This window comes from Conger conger, chromosome 19 (assembly GCF_963514075.1).
Source record: "Conger conger chromosome 19, fConCon1.1, whole genome shotgun sequence".
Classification (NCBI taxonomy): Eukaryota; Metazoa; Chordata; class Actinopteri; order Anguilliformes; family Congridae; genus Conger; species Conger conger.
The window spans coordinates 6,814,499-6,837,596 of NC_083778.1; the positions used below are offsets into that span (position 1 = coordinate 6,814,499).

The 23,098-nt window shown below is 43.3% G+C and overlaps 1 protein-coding gene across 7 annotated transcripts in view; it reads left to right on the forward strand.

The window, feature by feature from the left end:
- The window catches only part of LOC133118792 (NACHT, LRR and PYD domains-containing protein 12-like), a 202,856-nt gene that overhangs the window by 139,530 nt on the left and 40,228 nt on the right, over positions 1-23,098 (forward strand). The window contains exons 1-7 of one of the 7 annotated variants that reach the window (XM_061229035.1): positions 10,914-11,011; positions 17,528-17,599; positions 17,717-17,843; positions 17,944-18,054; positions 18,642-18,702; positions 19,972-20,008; positions 20,998-22,825. The exons of 1 other annotated variant lie outside the window; for it this stretch is intronic. In XM_061229035.1, coding sequence (XP_061085019.1) covers positions 17,785-17,843; positions 17,944-18,054; positions 18,642-18,702; positions 19,972-20,008; positions 20,998-22,825 — 2,096 coding nt within the window. In that variant the 5' untranslated portion in view covers positions 10,914-11,011; positions 17,528-17,599; positions 17,717-17,784. Of the gene's footprint in view, positions 1-10,904; positions 11,012-17,527; positions 17,844-17,943; positions 18,055-18,641; positions 18,703-19,971; positions 20,009-20,997; positions 22,826-23,098 lie in introns of those variants that run through there. 5 more of the 7 variants (XM_061229038.1, XM_061229034.1, XM_061229037.1 and 2 more) reach the window with 5 other exon arrangements.

The following is a 23,098-nucleotide window of genomic DNA, read 5'->3' on the forward strand; positions in this document are numbered from 1 at the left end:
TTTGCTATGGTCTGTTTCGTGGAATTTGCAGGTAAATAGAACGATTCTTAAATCTCCGCCAGTGATTCCCTCTTAATCGCAGTAAGGGGTGTATAATAAACAACGCATTGAAGCGGTGCCCTGCTGTGCGCGCTGAGAATATTCATATTTAATGTCTTTCAACAGATCGTGTTGGTGTTAAGAGTATTTGCCTAATTGCTGCTGCGTGCGGGGGGGCGGATGGCCTAACAGAACTGACGTTATACCAGGTTCTGTGTGCTTCGGCGTCTGCGTGCCCCAGTTGTACACCAGGGGATTGGGAGCCGGCTTGTGAATGAACCCCGCCACTCGTCGTTTTTGCCATTTTGTTTGGACAGCTAGCCACTGTTTTCCCACATGTGAAGTTTGTATATGTTTATTTATTTGTATCATGTCTATGAAAATAAGCTATTTTAATCATTGATGTTTTACTATTGACGCAACTTGTTGTGTTTGGGCAGTGTGCAATACCAAGGGTGGGCTGTACTATTGTAATCAACCATTATATGGGGGCAGTGTGCAATATCAAGGCTGGGACAAGGGGAGGTGCCAGTGGGCAGGTGTAATTTGGACAATTGTCTATCTAACTGATTATCTTGTTACGACATTACTTGTTCTAAATCTTAATTGGGCTTTGCTTGGGTTCTCATATTCAGTGGGCAGGGCTCGATGCTCAATGTGTTACGGGGACCACCCGTGTGGTGTGATTACGATTGGTGTGTATTGACCAAGCCTTTTATGGTTAACATGGTGTCACCTTGGTTGCGGTGCTTGGGGTGTTGAGTCACTGAGGAGCCCTGTACTTATTGTGGATCAAAAGTGGGTTGCCTGTCAATATTGAGCACTGGGGTGCTGCCCAACATTATTTATTGGAATCTTTCATATAAACTTGTGTTTATGAGAACTCATGTATGTACCCCTAATACACTGCTGTAAGTTGGTCCTCTACACAACAAATGTTTTAATTACTCTGAACGAATGTTATAAATAAAGTATTACTGTATTGCTTTTGATACATCAGCCTCCAATCATTTCATTCATTTGAATAACACTAGGGTGGGGAGGGATCTTTACTGGAGTGTATCAGTGGGTTCTCCCATCCCCGCCAAATAGACGGGAGTGGCGTAATATGGTGGTATAATGGAACTGGGTTTTTGTAGCTAACGGCCACACTGAGAACACCATAAAGTTTCAAGCCTACAAAACCCAAGAGGTCAGCCCGAAAATCAGTCCCCTTTGCCAGTTGGTTCTGAGGTTAACTAACACACTAACCCATGATTCTCAGACCAACACTGCTTTCCAAAATCAAACCAAAATTACCCAAATTATGAAAGTAAGAAGTAAGTAAGAAGTAATGAAGTAAGAAAACATCTGGAACATTGGAATAACCAAACCAAATCACAATCCAAATTAGAATGCTACCTCAACCTAAAGAGAGATTATGCATTAGCGGAGTATCTTTACACCGTCAAAGATACAAAGCAGAGGCAAATCCTTACCAAATACAGGCTCAGTGACCACAGCCTAGCAATTGAGACAGGCAGATACAAAAAATCATGGCTGCCAAGAGACCAACACATTTGTGGTCACTGCACGACTGGTGAGGTTGAGACAGAGATGCACTTTCTCCTTCATTGTGATAAATTCACAAAAGAAAGAGCCCACTTTTTCAAAAAACTTCCAAGAATAATACCTGATTTAGACTCATTAGGCAACACAGATAAACTGACTATAATACTGGGAGAGGGGCAAACAGCTCCTCTGGCGGCCCAGTTTGTCAAAGCCTGCCATGATGCGAGGGACAGTGTGTAGTTCCAAATCTACTGGATCTCCACCCTATGCGTTTTCATATCTGTCTGTTCCTATAACCAGTTGTTATTGTTTTGTCTTCACTGTCATTATTTTATTTTATTTTTTACAATGCTTTGGCAACACTTTTAAAGGAATGGTCATGCCAAGAAAGCCACTTGAATTGAATTGAATTGAATTGAGAGAGAGGGGGGAGGGAGAGAGAGACAAAGAGACAGAGAGAGAGAGAGAGAGCAGTCGGAGGGTTGCCGGTTCGATCCCCTGCCCGGGCTGTGTCGAAGTGTCCCTGAGCAAGACACCTCACCCCCAAATGCTCCTGATGAGCTGGTCGGTGTCTTGCATGGCAGCCAAGCACCATTGGTGTATGAGTGTGTGTATGAATGGGTGAATGAGAAGCATCAATTGTACAGTGCTTTGGATAAAGGCGCTATATAAATTCCAACCATTTACCATAATCATTTCTGAGAGCTGGTCATACATGGCTTACAGTAGCTTTCTCAGGTCTGACCGTCACAGACATCAGAATGAAGGTTGGCCTTTTGTGTAATCCTGTTGCACAATGAGTATCGTAAAATAGTCATATGGGAATCATAACTGGTTAGTTATACCAAAGTCGAGTTAATTATGAACAGTACATGAGCTGCTCGCAACAACTCTGCCCATCCCTGTTCACGTGCAGATCAAAGAGCATGTTCAGAGCAGGAATACAGTTAGGTGTGTCTGCTTTCGGGATGATAAGAGGAAGTCGTAAGAGAAAAAGCAGGACTGTCAGATTGCGTTTACTGTTCTTTTGTCGGTCGTTGTGAAGTATTTCAAACACCATTTTGAGAAAGAAGACGGAGTTAAAGAAGGAATGAAACTGAATAAAAGAACGTAAGTATTTGGGTGTAATATGCTATTTTCAAATGTCCCATTTATTATATTAAAGTATTTTGACATTTTAATTAGGACAGACTTGATTGAGGGTAAAAAACATAAACCGAAAATGAAAATCAGATTTTTGGTCAAAGAAAATTTTCAAGTGAATGCTAAATAATTTAAAATACGGTCAAACACGACATGTTTTCAAACAATCTAATATGTTTTGGTCTGGTTTAAGTTATTTTTCAGCGTCAACATGCATTTATTACCTTTCACTACATTTTTTTTTTTGCGGTAATTATTAAAAATGATTAATTATGCGATTGAATGTGCGGTTGTCACACATTGGGTATGTGTTATTGCAGATAGTGCTGAATGAATGTATTAATTATGATGCCGATTGATATTGTAACGCGCCGTTTCTTTTATAACAATAGAGAGATGCAAACAACTGTACAAGGTCCAGGCAATCAGTTAGGTGAATATACAAAAATGCTTTATTATAAGAGATGCCACTTGATACTCACATATACACAATACGCAGGCCAAGGTGGCTTATTAAATTACTCCTATCCTTTTTCCTCAACTATGGGCCTCGTTGAACAGGTAGGGGTGGGACTGGCCGTTAACCCTGGCCAAAGGGCTAAGCTATACCCTGATTAATAAAATGATAAGATGAAGAGTCTTATCAGTGCAGTTGTCAAACTAAAACATTATAATACCAAATTAGAACAGAAAAGAGCAATCGGAGTGGCTCAAGGCAGGTAACGTGGAACACTTTCCACCCCGCAGAATTCAGTCTCTTATCACGCCTTATCATCTTCGCAGCCACTTTTCGGAAACGGCAGAGCCCTAAAGGCCTGGACACACCAAACCGACGGTCGGCCGTCAGACATCCGTGGTGCCCTGTCGGCCGAGTCTTTCCGGTGTGTCCCGCACGCCGACACTCCGTCGGCGTGTTTTGGAGGGCTCCGACGCCGATTCAACATGTTGAATCGGAGTCGGAGCCCCCGGAGCGGTCGATGAGAGAGAGCTCTCTGATTGGCTGTCCAGCTAGCGAATCAGTGCACGAGAAGAGAAATGGAAGCGACAAAAGCAAGCAAACGAGGAAGTCAAGATTACTATCACTACCAGACATAATTTTCGATTAGTATTACTAAATAGCGAGAGAACAAGGAAATTGCTGCAAACTGTTTGTTGTGAGCGAGACAATGGCTGCTTCTAGGTCCAACGCAATGCAAACGCATTCCCCGGCCTTCTGGTTTCCATTTTTTGAAAGACAAATACAGACTACCGCCACCTGCTGGTGTGGAGAGTTATTACCTCTCACGCAGGCGCAGAACGTACGTGCAACTCGGCCGTCGGCGTATTGACGCGAGGCGATCTTTGTCGGCGCTCCGCGGCCGACCGTCGGTTTGGTGTGTCCGGGCCTTTAGCCGTCTGGAGTCCCAGCGCACACACCGCTCACCGCACAAAGGAGCCCCGCTTTTATTAAAAACAGTCCTGCTGTCTTGCTGGGCGATTAGTCCAGTCAGGTGCGCTGAATTAGGCTACGTCGGCATAGCAGGTAAGATACGTGGGCGTGACAGAAACTCCATTCATCACAATATTGTCGGCGCCTTAAACGACAAACACGAAATGGCTCGATGTTGCTACCACAGTGGTTGTTTGCCTCTGACCGTTTTGCTCCTGAATGTCCACTACAAGGCATGACCCCTGAATGAATAATAAACAAGACTAAACATGAAAACATACAGAACAAATACAGAAACATTACAGTACCCCCCCCCCCCCTAAGAAACGCCTCTTGGCGTTTTAACAGGTGGCACCGGATGAGTACGGTGAAAGTCTCTCAATAAGTCCTTGTCCAGAACAAATCTGGATGGTATCCAGCTTCTGTCCTCGGGGCCATAGCCCTCCCATGTCGACCAGGTACTGAAGGCCCCTACCTCGACGGCGAACGTCCATAAGTCACCGAACGGTGTAGGCTTCAGCTCCATCAATAAGTGGGGGGGAGGGGGGGGGTTCAGGGGTGGGACAGAGAGGGTGGGTAACAGCCGGCTTGATTCTGGAAACGTGGAATGTAGGGTGAATTCGGCGCATGGTGGATGGGAGTCTGAGTCGCACTGCAGTGGGACTGAGGATCTTGGTGATGGGAAAGGGGCCAATGTATCTGGGCGCCAGCTTACGTGTCTCGACGCGTAGAGGGATGTCTCTGGTGGTCAGGAAAACCTTTTGTCCAATACGGTAGGTGGGTGCCTTGGACCGATGCCGGTCGGCTGTTGCCTTCATCCGGGTACTGGCGCGCTGCAGGTTGATGCGGGTAGCTTTCCAGGTCCTGATGCAGCGCCGGATGAAGGCTTCAGCCGACGGGACTCCCACCTCCTCCTCTTGGGCAGGGAACAATGGGGGTTGATAACCTAGGCAGCACTCAAAAGGAGAAAACTTAGAAGCAGAGGAGGTGTGGGAGTTAATGGTGTATTCGGCCCAGGGCAACATCTCACTCCACGAAGCAGCGTTACGCTCACAAAGGCACCTAAGCACCGTCTCGATCACCTGGTTGGCCCACTCGGTCTGACCGTTGGTCTGAGGGTGAAAACCTGAAGATAAACTAGATGAAGAACCAATGAGTGTACAGAAAGCTTTCCAAAAATGTGCCGTGAATTGGGGACCTCTATCGGTGACAATGTTGGAGGGAATACCGTGCAGACGAATGACATGTTGGGTAAGTAAGTTGGCTGTCTCTTTGGCTGAGGGGAGTTTGGTGAGGGGAATTAAATGCACAGCCTTGGAGAATCTATCTACTATAGTGAGTATGGTGGTGAAAGTGTTGGAGGGGGGTAACCCAGTGACAAAATCTAGTGCTATGTGAGACCAAGGGGCGGTGAGGGATAGGAAGGGGTTGTAACAGACCTGATGGGGGTGAGTGAGATGGTTTACCTCGGGCACAGACCGAGCAGATCCCAGGGTGGCATGAGAGGAGAGAAGAGTGTCCCCATTGTAACACCTGCATCCTGGCTGCTGGAGGTACATATAGGCGGTCAACCAGACAGTTACCCACCATGCTTCACCATTCTGGGCCGTGCGGACAATGTCCTCGATCTCTAACTGTACCGCGTTGATGAAGCAGTCCGTGGGAAGGATGGTGTCCGGCCTCTCCTCCTTGCTGGAGTGTTCGAATCGTCTGGACAGGGAGTCGGGCTTGACGTTTTTAGATCCTGGACGGTAGGCAAGGGTGAAATTAAACCTTGAGAAGAATAATGCCCATCGGGCCTGGCGAGAGTTCAGCCCCTTGGCAGTTTGCAGGTATTCCAGGTTCTTGTGGTCGGTCCACACCAAGAAGGGGACCTGAGCTCCCTCCAGCCAGTGCCTCCACTCCTCCAAGGCTAGTTTCACCGCCAGGAGTTCACGGTTGCCGATGTCGTAGTTCTCCTCAGTGGTAGATAGGCGGTGAGAGAAGAACGCACAGGGGTGAACCTTGTTGTCCTTGCTGGAACGTTGTGACAGGACCGCCCCTACCCCGATGTTCGAGGCATCCACTTCAATGATAAATTGTCTGGTTGGGTTGGGATGGATCAGGATAGGGGCTGTGGTGAATCGGTCCTTCAGACTGCTAAACGCCTGATTGGCCTTCTCGTTCCACTGGAAACTACACCTGCTGGACGTGAGGGCAGTAAGAGGAGCAGCAGTGGTGCTGTAGTTCCGGATAAATCGGCGGTAAAAATTAGCAAACCCCAGGAAGCGTTGCAGGTCCTTGCGACCAGTGGTTTGAGGCCACTCGACCACTGCTGTGACCTTCTTGGGGTCCATGCGGATGTTGCCGGTCGAAATGATGTATCCCAGGAACGAGGTGGTGGAAACGTGGAAGACGCATTTCTCCAGTTTTACAAACAGACGGTTCTCTAGCAGACGCTGGAGAACCTGACAAACATGTTGGATGTGTTCCTCCCTGGACTTGGAGTGAATCAGGATGTCATCTAGGTAAACAAAAACAAACTTGTTAATCATGTCTCCCAGCACATCGTTGATCAGGTTCTGGAAGACGGCAGGCGCATTAGTAAGACCGAACGGCATCACCAAATACTCCCAATGGCCTGTAGGGGTGTTAAAGGCTGTCTTCCACTCATCCCCCTCACGGATACGCACCAGATGGTAAGCATTGCGTAGGTCCAGCTTGGTGAAGATGGTAGCCTCCTGTAGCTGTTCGAATGCTGAGGCCATGAGGGGGAGAGGGTAGCGATTCTTGACAGTGATGTCATTCAAGGCTCGATAGTCAATGCATGGGCGTAAGGATCCATCCTTCTTGCCCACAAAGAAAAATCCTTCTCCAGCAGGAGATGATGACGGGCGAATGATGCCTGCAGCTAGAGACTCCCTGAGGTATTTCTCCATGGTCTCAGTCTCAGGGCGGGACAAGGAGAACAGCCGTCCTCTGGACAGGGTGGTTCCTGGCAGAAGGTTTATGGCACAATCATAGGGTCGGTGCGGAGGTAGCGATGTGGCTCGGGACTTACAGAAGACCTCTCCAAGGTCCAGGTACTCGGTTGGGATCCCTTCCAGATCCGGAACCTTCTCGGGAACCCTTCTCGAGACAGGGGTGTGGGCCTGGCGAAGGCAATGAGCAGAACAGAATGGGCTCCAGCCCAAAATCTCATGCCTCTCCCAGTCCACCTCAGGGTTGTGTTTCCCGAACGATGGGGGAATGTGGGGAATCTATGATGTGGAGCACCAGCTCCTCTTGATGGTTGCCGGAGATCAGCATCTTAAGGGGAATGCTCTTGTGGGTGATGCTGGCCAGTCTCTGGCCGCTGAGTGAGTTGGCCACCAGGGACTGTGGCATCTGGGTCAGTGGAATGCCCCACCTGGCCACCCCACGGTCCAGAAAACTAGCTTCGGCTCCGGAGTCAATGAAGGCGGAGATCCTCCTCGTCTGCCCCTCCCAGGAGATGGTGACAGGAAAACAGGTGCGGTTCTTGGAGAAGACTTCCACAGGAGTCACGCCCACTAGTGCTCCTCCAGTGACTAGTGGGCGTTGGCTTTTCCCGGGCAGGTTGAGACGAAGTGTCCCTCCTGGCCGCAGTAGAGGCATAACCAACCCCTCATCCTCCGTTCCTTCTCCTCACGGGGCAGCCTGGCACGATCCACCCTCATGGGTTCAGTCTCGGTGGTGTTGGTAGGGCGTTCCACCCGGGGTGAGGGAACAGACCAGATGGGAATCTCCTCTCGAGACCGGACAGGACGGACTGGACTCTGGAAACGGCGGCGATCGCGTAGGCGAGAGTCCACCCGGATGGCCAACGCGACGAGTCCCTCCAAATCATCAGGTAGTTCCCGGGTCAGCAACTCATCCTTGATTCGTTCTGCCTGGCCGTTCAGGAAGGTGTCATACAGGGCTTGGCTAGCCCAGCCACAAGATGTCGCCATGGTCTGACACACTGCGTTCTCCCTGACGCATGTGCGGAATCTTGCGCGCTGCTTCGCGACCATGCCTTGACCGGTCGAAAATCCGCTTCATCTCCTCCATGAATAGCCCTGAGGTCTGGACGCAAGGTAATCCAGCCTCCCAGGCGAACGTTCCCCACTTCTTAGTGCGTGCCGTGAGTTGTGTGATGATGTAGGCCACTCGGGATTGCTCAGAGGGGAAGGTAGACGGCTGCAGCTGGAAGATGAGCTGACACTGTGTGATGAAAGCCCGGCATTCTCCCGGTTCTCCGGCGTACTTCTCGGGGGGTGGAAGACGAGGTTCACGCACTGGAGCAGGTGGTGCCGTGGGAGCAGCCGCAGCGCTGAGAAGTGGAGTGCCGAAATTGGGGTTCGCAGTCTGGAGGGTCACGGTCAGGTTAGCCAAACAGTCGGATACTGCCCGCAGCTGTTGGGCAAACGAGTCAAACTGCTGCTGCTGGTGTCCCAATGCAGCTCCGTGGTTCCCCAGCACGGACTGCAGCTGGGAATGGTCTGCTGGGTTCATCGTGGTCAGAACATACTGTTATGTACGGTGCAGAGAACCCTGACGCAGACCACAGGATAATCCAAAAATCGAAGTTTTAATGTTCAGTGGTCAAAAGCCAGGAGATCCAGTAGAAAGCCAAGAACGAAAAGCAAAAGAATAGTCGAAAAAACAAGCGAGAGGTCAAAATCCAGGAAATCACAGGGCGAAGGTACAAAAGGGCAAAAACAAACTCGTAGTCAAAAAATACAAAATAACACGTCGAAAAAACCAGAAGATCAGATGAGCAAACAAAACAAGAGGGCAAGGCAGGTACGGAAGTCAAGGCAAAGGGGTGTCTATCAAGAATCTCTATAACAAGGCTTACACACAATCGGCACTTATTAAGATCAACGTTCTGACAAAGAAGCATACTGAGAATGGGGTTAAAATACAAGAGGGAAGGTGACAATCTAGGCGGGGCAGAGAAAAAGGTGGGCTAAACAAATAGACAACAGGTGGGAAAACATAATAGGGTAATAACATAATAACGGGAGGGAGACGAAAACGCGGACTGGATGCACGAAACAAAACATGTAAAACATACGACTCCGGATTAGGGAGTAGACATTTGCACAGTTTGAAGACGTAGTGATAGTTAGAGACAGGTGCGAACACTTCGCTGAAACTAAACGAGTAATCAGGGATAGCATAGGGAGGCGGAGTTACAGAACAGTGCAGAAATACTAAGAGATAGCGTTAGTGAGTTCGTTACGTGAATATTTCTAAACTACCCAATAAAAGTGATTGTTAGTTAGTTAGTTAGACAGACAGTAAGTGTATTAATCGGACATGAAAACATACAGAACAAATACAGAAACATTACAGCTGTTTTGTTCCAATCTAAAAACCTATATGGCATTTATGACCAACATATATATGTTGGTCATGAATATCATATATAATAATATATGGTATATTGATTATTATCATTGATTATTAACTTGCAAATAATTGTTTGAAGATAAATTAATATCTTAGAAGTATAGAAGAAAAACTTCAATGAGTTGGAATTTAACTTTTTGAAATGAGAAACATTAAACCCAATGATGTGTGGCTTATTCATTGAATGACCATTTGGGTAAACCCCAAAACGGAACATTTTGATACCAGAATCTTCGAACAGCGCCTTCTAGGGTGCGAGATATAAGCAGTGTGACAACCAGCCTGTGTGACAACCATCTGCGATCTGCTCTACTTTAAGTCCCAACATTATATCCCAACAGGTTATAATTCTCGAGTTGTTAAGAATACCTGTCCAATAAAGCTGAAAAAGGCCAAAAAAAGATCTTAAAAAAAAAAAAAAAACTATTTGGAATTGATTCAGGATGAATGGCTTTATTGGGAGCAATGAAAAAAGCAGCTATTTCCTTAATGGGCTTGTCTACTGTGGTCAGATGAGATTACATTAGAGCTCTTTGGCTGGGCATAGGTTTGGTGTTGAATTAAGGATTAATATACAGAAAAGAGAATCAGACCTGGGATAGATACGATAGTGGATCATTAATGTCTTGGGGCTGTTTTTCTCCCACTGGTCTGGGGCACTTGTTAATAGCAATAGCATTATGAACTCTACTCAAGTACCAGGACATTTTACCCAAAAACCTGGGTAATCACACATGCAAATATGAAAGATCTGGAAAGATTGTGGATGGAGGAAGGGTCTAAGATCCCTCCCCATGTGTTCTCCAGTCTTATAAGACATGTTGTACGTCGCTCTGGATAAGAGCGTCTGCCAAATGCCAATAATGTTATGTAATTACAGAAAAAGACCCCGTTATCCTTGCAAGGGGAGGGTGTCTAACATCCTGAATGCAGGGGGGCAATAATTGTGATGCCTAATTTCACTCAATAAATGTATGATCTCAGAAATGTGTAATTTTGGTTGAGTTATTAGTAAAATACATTCTGCATGTCAGACAGTCAATGTATAGCTGAGCACTGGCATATTTTTCTTATAAAGAAACGCTTCTTCAACATTATCAATGGTCCCACATTACTGTTGAGCAGTGTGACAACCAACCCGTGTGACAACCATCTGCGATCTGCCCTACTTTAAGTCCCAACATCAAAAGGTTATAATTCTCGAGTTGTTAAGAATACCAAATACATGTAACCTGTATGTTAAAATCTTCTCTTCTGAATAATAAACACAATAAATGATTCAGCCAATAAAAAGTAGCAAAGCCTCCTTGAACCAGTGTAAGAAAAGGAAAAAAAAAAGGGGAGGGGGGGGGTGCAAAAGAGAAACTTGAAGTATTTCAAGCTCATCGTCATTTTCAACACGGAGGATAAAGAGGCGGTAAAAGAAGAAATAGAATTGAATAAAAGTACGGAGTAAGTAGCCTGTGTGCAGTGGGATGGAGAGAATAGAAGCTAAAAGTTAAGGGATTTGGGGAGGATTGGGAATTTGAATTTTTGAATTTGAGTTGAATCGCAATAACACGCTTAATTCAGTAAACCGGAAACTGAATAAAATGGTGCGATGTAGGCAAGGTGTATGCGAGGTTATTTTAAAAAATCCTATGTGGATAAAAACAAAAAGTAATTAAAAAAATATTTCTTACGTTTTTTCCCAATATATTTGATGTTTTATTTCTATTTTGGATCGTTGAACATATGACGGAAGTCACGGCCACATGGGATTTTTTTTCAAATAACTGCGACGTAAATTCAGTAGCTTTGCCTACGTATTGGTTTGATGATTTAATATCGGCAAATGATAACATCCGTGGAATTAACTGAAGTGAATGTAATTTTGTATCGGTAGCCTAAAGTTTTACCCGCCACATTGCTCAAAATGCCTATTCCACAGCACAACGCTTTGTTTGATCTTTCGTCTCACTTTTAATATTACGGAAAAATATCGTCAATAGCTTCGTAATTACGACGGTAACAAATTACAACATCAAGGCTCAACCTTTTATTTATCCATTAGGCCCATGATTTATTTTTTAATAATATGTATATGTTCGCAACAATTCTTCATTTCTGTGGCTCGGACTGCCCATATTTAGGGTGGGCAGTCCGAGTCCGGTGTTGTCTGAAAAGCGGTTATGAAATAATGCTACATGCCATATTATATCTGCTGGGTAATATCTGATCCATAACATCATAAACGTAGCACTTTTTTGTTGTGTTCATTTAGCTGTTTTTGAGGATATCATGAAGCCTTGTTCGAATCTAAAAAACTAGATGGTACTTATTACATATCCGAACATAAAAGAAGGTCTTGAGCGCAGAGCCAGAGTTTAAATCCTTTGATCTGTTAGAGTCCTCTAGTGGTCAAAAATACCACTGCACCCCTCTCATTACATTACATTACATTATTGGCATTTGGCAGACGCTCTTATCCAGAGCGACGTACAACAAAGTGCATACCCATAACCAGGGATAAGTTCGCTGAAAGACCCTAGAGGGAAGTACAATTTCAACTGCTACCTGTACAACAAAGATAAGGACGAGGGCCTTTTTTTTTTTTTTTTTTTGAGAACAAATAAACAAACAGAGCAAAAGTGACGAAAGTGAACTATCCAAACACTGCTTACCTAGCCAACTAAAAATACCGATACACAAAGCACATCACAGAGACAACAATTAAGGTTCACAGGGAGGTAGGGAGGGACGGGGAGAGGTGCTGCTTGAAGAGGTGTGTCTTCAGCTTGCGCTTGAAGGTGGGGAGAGATTCTACAGTTCTGACCTCAACGGGGAGTTCGTTCCACCACCGTGGAGCCAGAACAGACAGTAGTCGTGAGCGTGAGGTGGAGGTTCGGAGAGGGGGAGGTGCCAAGCGGCCTGTGGAGGCTGAACGAAGCCTACCTCAAGCCTGACCTCCCTGGCAGGTTTCTCCAACACAGTTCTGTGCAAGGCCCGATGGTGTTGTAACCTCTCGACTGTGACCTCCTCTCTATGCGCCCTCAAGAACAGAACAGACATCATCAGCCCTGGGCCCACAATGGTCCCACCCAAACACCTCTCTCATTGCCACCCCAACCCACATTTTCAAAAGACATTTTTTATGAAATAAAAATGTTAATAGCTTTTTAACCACAGTGCCCAGAGCGTTCAAACAATGTGTTTAGGATTACATTATTATATTTATATTTCAAAAGCATCCCAGGGGTTCAAAGGCAATACCAAATAATCTGGCACATGGGACACCTCTTTATATTGTTATTACTTACATATTTAAGTGTAAAAAATAATAAAATTGGGATTGGGAAAATAATAGATCTTTTTCAGTAGTTTCCAGGTCACTGAGACAATGACTCAAAACCAGTAGGGGAGAATTCTGCTATCATTCCCACATACGGCAGAAGTTTTCCTGTTGTCAACATGTGCTTCTTCAGGTTTCATAAATATTGGAGAAATTGGATTTCTTTTATTTCATGGAAAACAATAATTTCGCTACTAATATAGGACACATGTCTTTTTATTGTTAATATGTGCTACTTTATCTTTGATAAATATTTTGATTGAAAAGGGAGAGATTTTTTAATTGCCTCAAAGTCACATGACCCAGTAACTTAAAACCAATATAGAAACATTATTCCAATACTCCCAAATTCCCAGGAAGGGCACACCTTTTTGTTGACAAGTGCTTCTTAATATTTTATTAAATATTGTAATTGAAAAAATATAATTTTTCTTCTGTTAATGGAAAAGTAATAGTGAGTCAATACCAATGGCATATAATACTGCTATGAACCCCATTCAGGGCACACATCTTTTTATTGTCAATATGCACTACTTAGTGTCTTAAAAATATATACACTCACTGAGCACTTTATTAGGAACATTTTTACTTCATTACACCTACTTATAAATTATTAAATCAGCTAATTATGTGGAAGTAGTGCAATACATACAATCATGGAGATACGGGTCAGAAGCTTCAGTTAATGTTCACATCAACCATCAGAATGGGGAAAAAATGTGACCGTGGAATGATTGTTTATTTATTTATTTTATTTTATTTTATTTTTATTTATTTATTTATTTATTTTGCACAATAGCAAAGACAGACAACAAAAAAAGAGATTATCACAGTTTAAAATGTGCAAGGTGAGACAGGAAACCCTACTGGGCTTATATGGGAGCCTCACCCAAGAGACACAATGGTCAGAAACCATTGCATACAAATTATAGAAAAAAGAACTACAAAATTAACTATTATTTAAAGCAATCAAAGATAATTATAATTGAGAACAATAACTCAATATACAATATTTATACAGAATATAAAATGAAGAAAGAGATAAAGAGAGAGAAAGAAAGAAGTGTGAAAGAGTGAAAGAAAGAAAGAAAAATACATGTAAGATACACAATACAAAATAAAAGCAGTAATAAAGTAAAACAATAAAATAAAACAACCAGTCCCACAGGAAGGTGACAGTAACACAGATAACCACACATTACAACAGCGGTATGCAGAAGAGCATCTCTGAACACACAACGCCTCATAACTCTTAAGTGGATAGGCTACAGCAGTAGAAGTCTTAAAAAACAAGTCTAATAAATACCTAATAAAGTGCTCACAGTGAATATTGAAAGAAGAATTTGTAAAAAAATTAGTAGATTTATTTTCTCATGAAATACTAATATTTTTTCAATAGCTTCCCAACCACAAAACCTAGTGACTAAAAACCAATATTACATAACTGTTTTTTTTGCAGTTTAATTCTTAAATCTTTACTACTTCATTTATTTAATTTAAAAAGTAATGAAACACCCAGGTCATCCCTGTGAAAAAGTAATTGTCCCCTTAATCTCACTAGCTGGTTGCACCACCTTTTGCACTTCCTGCAATTTGATATCAATCTTTCAATTAAAGAACTGCTTTAATTCCAGAAGAGATGAGAAAAAAGTTAATCAGGTCCGGAAAGCGTTACACAGCCATTGCTAAGGCTCTGGGACTCCTAACTACAGAGAGTGCCATTATCTCCAAATGGAGATAATGACAACACTTGAAGCAGTGGGGAATCTTCCTGGGAGTCGCTGGCCTGCTAAGATTCCTCCAAGGGCACAGTGAAAACTCATCCAGGAAGTCACACATGATCCCAGAAGAACATCCAAAGATCTGCAGGCCTCTCTAGCCTCAGCTAATGTCTGTGTCCATGACTGCACAATAGAGACTGGGCAAAAAGGGATTCATAAAAGCAAGGTTGAAACCACTGCTTGTCAAGTGTACATCAAGATATCAGGGGGGGGGGGGGAAGAAATCTACTATTTTCTAATCAACTACACAATTCCTCCATGTTAGGTGAGAGTAAGAACTAAGACAAATTACCTTAAATTGATTTCTGCTATGTTAAATTCGGTGGTGGTTTGCTAATTCATGTGTGGAGCTTTCACAGTTTCATAGTTTCTATTATTTGAAATGAGGCAACAGGTTCCGTTTACAGGAACGTCTTAAAAATGTTTCAGGGTTCATGTTTGAAGGTGGCAGTACGTAGCTGTGTATGCTGCGGACTGCCACTGCTTCAAAGCAGGGAAGCGTGTCAATGCCAGTCTGCGTTATGCTTGAGTTGGAAACAAAGAATATGTGATAAAAATGCTTTAACATTTTACAATGAGACTACTTCACAAATAATCTGCTTTGATTAATAATTGGTTTTTGCCACTGTATTGGCTATTCCGTGGCCATCTGTCAATCAAAATCAGTAAATCAGAACTATAACAAAAAATATGGGAAGTCTTGAAATTATAATGATTATTCTTTAAATATAAACAAAAATAAAAAAGGCTATTTGGCTCCTACAGCCACCTTTGGTTGTTTTCCATGAACATTTTCTTGTGAGCCTGTTCATTTTTGTCAAATGTGATTTAATTATGGGCTAATGTGCAGTTGAAACGTGTAGTTAATGATTCTGATGAAGAAAATCTAACAAAGTGAAATCAACACCACCATGTTGACATGAGATGAAGTTAATCTCAGTCCTACAGAACTGTGTTGTGGCCTTCCATGGCTTCCTGTTTCACTGGGGTATAAAACAGAGGTAAAATGTTTTTAAAGGAAACTAACTCTCAAATTAAAATAAACAATTGGTTGGTGTTCACATATATGATATAGTTGGCGGCACGTATGGTGCAGTGGGTAGCACTGCCGCCTCACAGCAAGGAGGTCCTGGGTTTGATTTCCCCGTTGGCCGGGGCCTCTCTGTTCTCCCTATGTCTGCGCGGGTTTCCTCCGGGTACTCCCACAGTCCTAAGACATGCAGGTTAGGCTGATTGGAGAGTCTAAATTGCCCATAGGTATGAGTGTATCAGTGTATGAGTGTATGAGTGTGTGAGTGAATGGTGTGTGTGCCCTGCGATGGACTGGCGACCTGTCCAGGGTGTATTCCTGCCTTTCGCCCAATGTATGCTGGGATAGGCTCCAGCCCCCCTGCGACCCTGTTCAGGATAAGCGGGTTAAGATAATGGATGGATGGATGGATGCACCAGTAGAGGGGGCTAGTGTATGGTATGCACCAGTAGAGGGCAGTAGTGTATGCTATGCACCAGTAGAGGGCAGTAGTGTATGCTATGCACCAGTAGAGGGCAGTAGTGTATGCTATGCACCAGTAGAGGGCAGTAGTGTATGCTATGCACCAGTAGAGGGGGCTAGTGTATGCTATGCACCAGTAGAGGGCGCTAGTGTATGCTATGCACCAGTAGAGGGCAGTAGTGTATGCTATGCACCAGTAGAGGGGGCTAGTGTATGCTATGCACCAGTAGAGGGCGCTAGTGTATGCTATGCACCAGTAGAGGGCGCTAGTGTTTCTCATCCACATCCACAGGTAGGTAGATGGTACAGCGAGCAAGAATCCAGTGGCCAGAGTTAGAGAATTACACAACTTGGTTCCATCTTCAGGTCACCAAGTTTCCAAACTACAATTAATTCCTACAATCAAGAATTTTATAATTTCTACTATTAGACACTGCCTCCATGCCAAAAGACTATTTGGAATTGATTCAGGATGAATGGCTTTATTGGGAGCAATGCAAAAAGCAGCTATTTCCTTAATGGCCTTGTCTACTGTGGTCAGATGAGATGACATTAGAGCTCTTTGGCTGGGCATAGGTTTGGTGTTGATTTTAGGATTAATATACAGAAAAGATCATACCAGGGGTAGATACGATCGTGGATCATTAATGTATTGGGGCTGTTTTGCTCCCACTGGTCCTGGGGTCTTTGTTAATAGCAATAGCATTATGAACTCTACCAAAGTACCAGGACATTTTACCCAAAATCTGGGTAATCACACATGAAAATATCAAAGATCTGGAAAAATTGTGGATGGAGGAAGGGTCTAAGATCCCTCCCCATGTGTTCTCTAGTCTTATAAGACATTACAGAAAAAGACCCCGTTATCCTTGCAAGGGGAGGGTGTCTAACCTCCTTAAATAATAATTGTGATGCCTAATTTCACTCAATAAATGTATGATCTGAGAAATGTGTAATTGTGGTTGAGTCATTAATAAAATACATTCTGCATGTCAGACAGTCAATGTATAGCTGAGTACTGGCATTATTTTTATTATAAAGAAACATTTCTTCAACATTATCAATGGTCCCACATTACTGAGGTGACTATACTATGTTGCTCTGTGATGGATTTGCAACCTGTCCAGGGTGTTTTCCTGCCTCTCACGCAGTGCATGCTGGGATAGGCTCCAGCCCCCCCATGACCCTGACCAGAAGTGAGTGTATTAGATCATGGATGGATGGATGTGGAGTATAGATTTATGGACCATTTAAATTCCAGACTGCTTCTTGTCAACACTGTGCTATATTGTGTATGTGCTTGTCTGTTTGTATTAGTGTGTCTATATGTGTGTTCAGTGTGTTCTCATTTTGTGTGTTTACAGGTTGGCTACTCTTCAAGGGTTCTGAATTTCTGTATGTTTACACTAGGACTCAGAACAGTACTGTCCTCTCAGGTCGACTTTTGCACTTGTTCTTGTGTTTGATTTGCACTTTGTTGTACGTCGCTCTGGATAAGAGCGTCTGCTAAATGCCACGTAATGTAATGTAATGTAATGGCTGATTTGGGTCAGGACCCACATGTGGTCTAATCTGGGCTGAAGTGTTCCAGGCTCCTGAGATAGGGGGCGCTGTTTCTAAAATGAGTCTCTCAGAGGAGCCAGAGAGCAAAGGTGGAAACTTCAGCACTGACAGAAAGAGGTATAAATGCACGACTCAGATATTTAGATGTGCTGTGAGTTAGAGCTGCAGTCAGAGGGTGAGTTTAACCGGAAGCTCTGTCTCCATGTTTTGTTCGCAGGGTCCAGGTAGAAAGAGCAGGGTCACCTGTACCGAGCTGCTTGTCTATGAAGAGTGATCATTCAATGGATCCTCCACTCAAATTCAGAGGAGAGTTCACAAGTGATCAAAGGTAATTAATCAGGTTCAAATTGTTAAAGGAAAACACCAATATTATGGGAAATATACCTTTTTCCCGACTTACCCAGACTTAGACAAGGTATTTGATTTAATTTTCATATTTGTGCATTCACTGGCTCTGTTTCCATTTTAGCATATCCTGTTAGCTTAGCATAAACGTCTCTCATTGAAAAATATTTTTTCCTGCATGTGTATTTCAAACACACATGATAACTTGTGTAAATAAGACAGCTTCAGAGTTGCTGGAAGGTGTATTCTTCACTTTGAAGGAGGTAGGCTACTGACACCTATTGGCTTCAAGTCTTTATGCTAAGCTAACACATTTTGCTCACATGGAAACGGAGCCAGTGAATGCAAAAAACGTGAAAATGAAATCGAACATCTCGCCTGCTGGGTAAGTTGTAAAAAATGTGTATTTCCCAAAATATTGCTGTTTTCCTATGAATTCTGTTTAAATGACAATGGCACCCTTCAGGTATATGTGAGGTGTATTATGTCATCTTCAAATGTGCTGTGAGTTAGAGCTGCAATCAGAGGGTGAGTTCAACTGGAAGCTCTGTCTCCATGTTTTGTTCACAGGGTCCTGCAGTCACTGGAGTCCAGCTCTTTAGAAGAGAAGAAATTATCTCCCCCAAAACAGGTGTGAGATCTTTTTCCTCACAACATTATTTATTAATCAGTTATTTTCTGTGTCCTGTAAAATTAATTCAAACATATAGTGGTGTGTAATGCTTCTATTTTGCATTATTTTCTTTTTCAATACAAATGTTTTCATTACAAATTATCAGCATAACAATTTGAATGAAAAGTTGAATCTGTGAAATTAACACACATTTCATAATTTCTTGGCATTTGGTATGTCCCCCAGCTTTAATGGCAACATGCATATCAGCTGTCTTGGACACAGATTTGTGCAAAACCTGATGATCCATGTTATTCCAGCAGTATTTGACAATGTTTCAAAGAGCATCTTGTGATGTTACTGAATGCTTGGTTTCTGTCAGTCTTCAAGTGTCCCCATAAATTGAGGTTGAGGTCAGGTGATTGGATTATGCAGCAATCCTTGCTCTTCTTTGGTTTTCAAGTGGTTCTTGCATAGCTTTGAAATAACTTTAATTTGTTTTCAAATGTACAAAATCCTAAAACCTTCTTTTTATTTCCACGATAAGATGAAACTGTGGTCTCAGACTTTTGAACCCCACTGGATATCATGAATATTTTTTGTGCTTAAAATTAAAAACATGCTCCACCTTTGCCAAATATTCCTCTTAACCATCCACATCTCATGCATGCAATCAACGCACTTTTCATTTGAACATTTAATGTGAACATTTTAACATTTCTGGCTTCTTTGACACAAGGAGGTAAAAAATGACCTGAAATTAAAAATCATAAATGTTTGGGAAGAGAATCCTGAGTGGAAACAGCAGGTGAAGCTTTCGACTGTGCACATGAAGCGCTAGTCCTAATGCTAATGTGCGACTTTTTAATCCCTCAAAAGACAACAGCAACATAACACACCTTAATCTCTAATCTAGCTCTGCAGTGGTCCTGGCTCTGCGTGGCTCACAGAAAGTCCAGACTCCTTTTGCTGGTCTCAAACACGGCAGCAGAGTAAGCCTCCAAACAGCCTTTTAAAGCAGAAGCATTAAGCTCACCATGAGCATTTACTGAATGTATTGCACATAGCAACTCAATTCTGAGCAAATTAATTATTTATCACACTTCATATGTCTACAAAGCCTTCAAACGGGAACAAAAGCTGCACTTCAGATATGAGCATTTGGCACTGCTGTGCGTTTGGTGTCTCAAATTATCTGTCCCTTTTGTGACACAAGGCTGTGGTTGTTGTGCATTGAGTGTTTATTTCACACTGATACAGGACACCTCTTCATGTGTTTATTTCAAGGATCTCGCTGACTCCCTGGAGAGAGAAGAGCAGCACAGTAAGTTCTCTCTCATTGCTACTGTGTGTCCATTAGAATACTGACATGAGTTTAGCAAACAGATTTCACAGTGCAATGTTCTGATTTATAGAATTCACACTTTCATGATAATGCTTTACCTTGATAATCTTACATCCAGGAAACATCATGAACAACATGTTCACAATGGCATTTAAATGAAATTATAGCCTCAAGTAGTGATTGCGCAGAAGATTAAATGTCTCTGAAGGGGATTCGAAGCAAGAACTTTGTGCTCAAAAGTCAGTAACTAAAGCGCTGTCCCATCAGAGAGACTGTCCTGAGTTTGTGCAGTAACTAAAGCACTGTCCCATCAGACAGACTGTCCTGAGTTTGTGCAGTAACTAAAGCACTGTCCTATCAGATGGGGTGACATGGCTCAGGCAGTAAGAGCAGTCGTCTGGCAGTCGGAGGGTTGCCGGTTCGATCCCCCGCCCGGGCTGTGTCGAAGTGTCCCTAAGCAAAACACCTAACCCCTAAATGCTCCTGACGAGCTGGTCGGTACCTTGCATGGCAGCCAACCACCGTCGGTGTATGAGTGGGTCTATGAATGGGTGAATGAGAAGCATCAATTGTACAGCGCTTTGGATAAAGGCGCTATCTAAATGCCAACCATTTACAATTTACCATTTACAGACTGCCCTGAGTTTGTGCAGTAACTAAAGCACTGTACCATCAGACAGACTGCCCTGAGTTCATATTCAGGGCAGAATAGATTTTAAAATGGCCATGTGACCTTTGAAGATGGTATTTGAAGGTGTCAATTCTTATTTTACAAGTGCAGCAGTATGTACTTTTTGCTCATTTGTTTTATTTGTGATTGATTGTCATTCTGAGGTCTGTAATACTGTTAAATGTTTGTAACACTGATGTGTGTAAAATACTGTGGAAACTGCTTTTCTTCTTTTTTAATTGAATTGTAAACTTTAATCTTATTTTAAACATAATTATTTCTCATATGTCCTCTCCAGATGAATCCATTAAAAGAGCCCAGCAGGCACTGAGAACTCATCTGAAGAAGAAGTTTGAATACATATTTGAAGGTTTAGCAGTGCAGGGCCACACAACTCTCTTCAATGAGATTTATACAGAGCTCTACATCACAGAGGGGGGAAGTGGGGGGGTCAATAATGAGCACGAGGTCAGACAGATTGAGACAGCATCCAAGAGACAAACCACCCAGGAGACTCCAATCCTCTGCAATGACATCTTTAAGCCTTTACCTGGACAAGAGAAACACATCAGAACTGTGCTTACAAAGGGCATCGCTGGCATTGGGAAAACCGTTTCTGTGCAGAAGTTCATTCTGGACTGGGCAGAAGGAGAAGCCAATCAGGACGTTGATTTCATCTTCACTCTTCCTTTCCGAGATCTGAATCTGAAGAAGGAAAGAGCATTCAGTCTGATGCAACTCCTGCAGCACTACTTTCCTCAACTGAAAGAGATCAAAAGTGTTGAAGGTGATGAAGTCAAAGTTGTGTTTATCTTTGATGGTCTGGATGAGTGTCGACTTCCTCTACATTTCCAAAGCAATGAGATCTGCTGTGATATAACAAAGTCATCATCAGTGGATGTGCTGCTGACCAACCTCATTAAGGGGAATCTGCTTCCCTCTGCTCTCCTCTGGATCACCTCCCGACCTGCAGCAGCCAATCAGATCCCTCCTGAGTGCATCCACCAGGTGACAGAGGTACGAGGGTTCAATGACCCACAGAAGAAGGATTACTTCAAAAAGAGAATCAGAGATCAGAACCAGGCCAGCAGAATCATCTCACACATCCAGTCATCCAGGAGTCTCAACATCATGTGTCACATACCAGTCTTCTGCTGGATTTCTGCTACTGTTCTGGAGACAATGTTGGGTAAAGTAGAGAGTGGAGATCTGCCCAATACTCTGACTGAAATGTACACACACTTCCTGCTCATTCAGACTAAAGTGAAGAATCTGAAGTATCGTGGCTCTGATGAAACAAACCCAAAGATGTCAGCATCAGATACAGAAATCATCCTGAAACTGGGCCAGCTGGCTTTTGTACAGCTGGAAAAGGGCAATCTGATATTCTATGAAGAGGACCTGAGAGACAGTGGCATTGATGTCAGTGAAGCTTCAGTGTACTCTGGGGTGTGCACAGAGATCTTTAAAGAGGAGCGTGGGTTGGGTCAGGAGAAGGTCTACTGCTTTGTGCATCTGAGCATTCAGGAGTATCTGGCCGCCTTGTTTGTGTTTCATTCATGTGTAAATGAGAACAGAAATGTGCTCAGAGCAGAAGAATCAAAACCTCACAGTGGCAGAGTGCAGCTGTCTGAATTACATGAGACTGCAGTGGATCAGGCCTTACGGAGTGAGAACGGACACCTGGACCTTTTCCTCCGATTCCTTCTCGGCCTCTCTCTCGACTCCATTCAGCCCCTCTTAGGAGGATTACTGACACAGACAGAAAGCAGATCCCCTGTATCAGACCCACAGACACAGACAGGAAGCAGATCAGAGAGCATCAAGGAAACAGTCCAGTACATTAAGGAGAAGATCAAACGGGAATCTTCCGCAGAGAGGACCGTCAATCTGTTCCACTGTCTGAATGAACTGAATGACAACTCTGCAGTGGAGGAAATCCAGAATTCCCTGAGATCAGGAAAACTTTCTGATAAAAAGCTGCAAGCCCACCAATGTTCAGCTCTGGCCTTTGTGTTACTGATGTCAGAGGAGATCCTAGATGAGTTTGACTATCAGACCTACAACACATCAGAAGCAGGTCGTCACAGACTGGTACCAGTAGTCAGGAACTGCAGGAAGGCCATGTGAGTATTATGTCATTATTCATGTAGATTATTGACAGCATATTTTCATACTTTATCATTCTAGTCAGAATAAAGTGCAATAAAATTGTCAGGCATCTGAAAATTTGATTATAATTTCCAATGTGCCCTCATTTAATGTTCATTTAATGAACCCAGAACATAAGCAGCATCAAATGCAAAAACTCCTCACTTATATATTTTGTTTCATATAATTTACGATTATTATTTCCAAAGATCAACTGTTAAATAAATGATGACTTTGTTGAAAGTGAA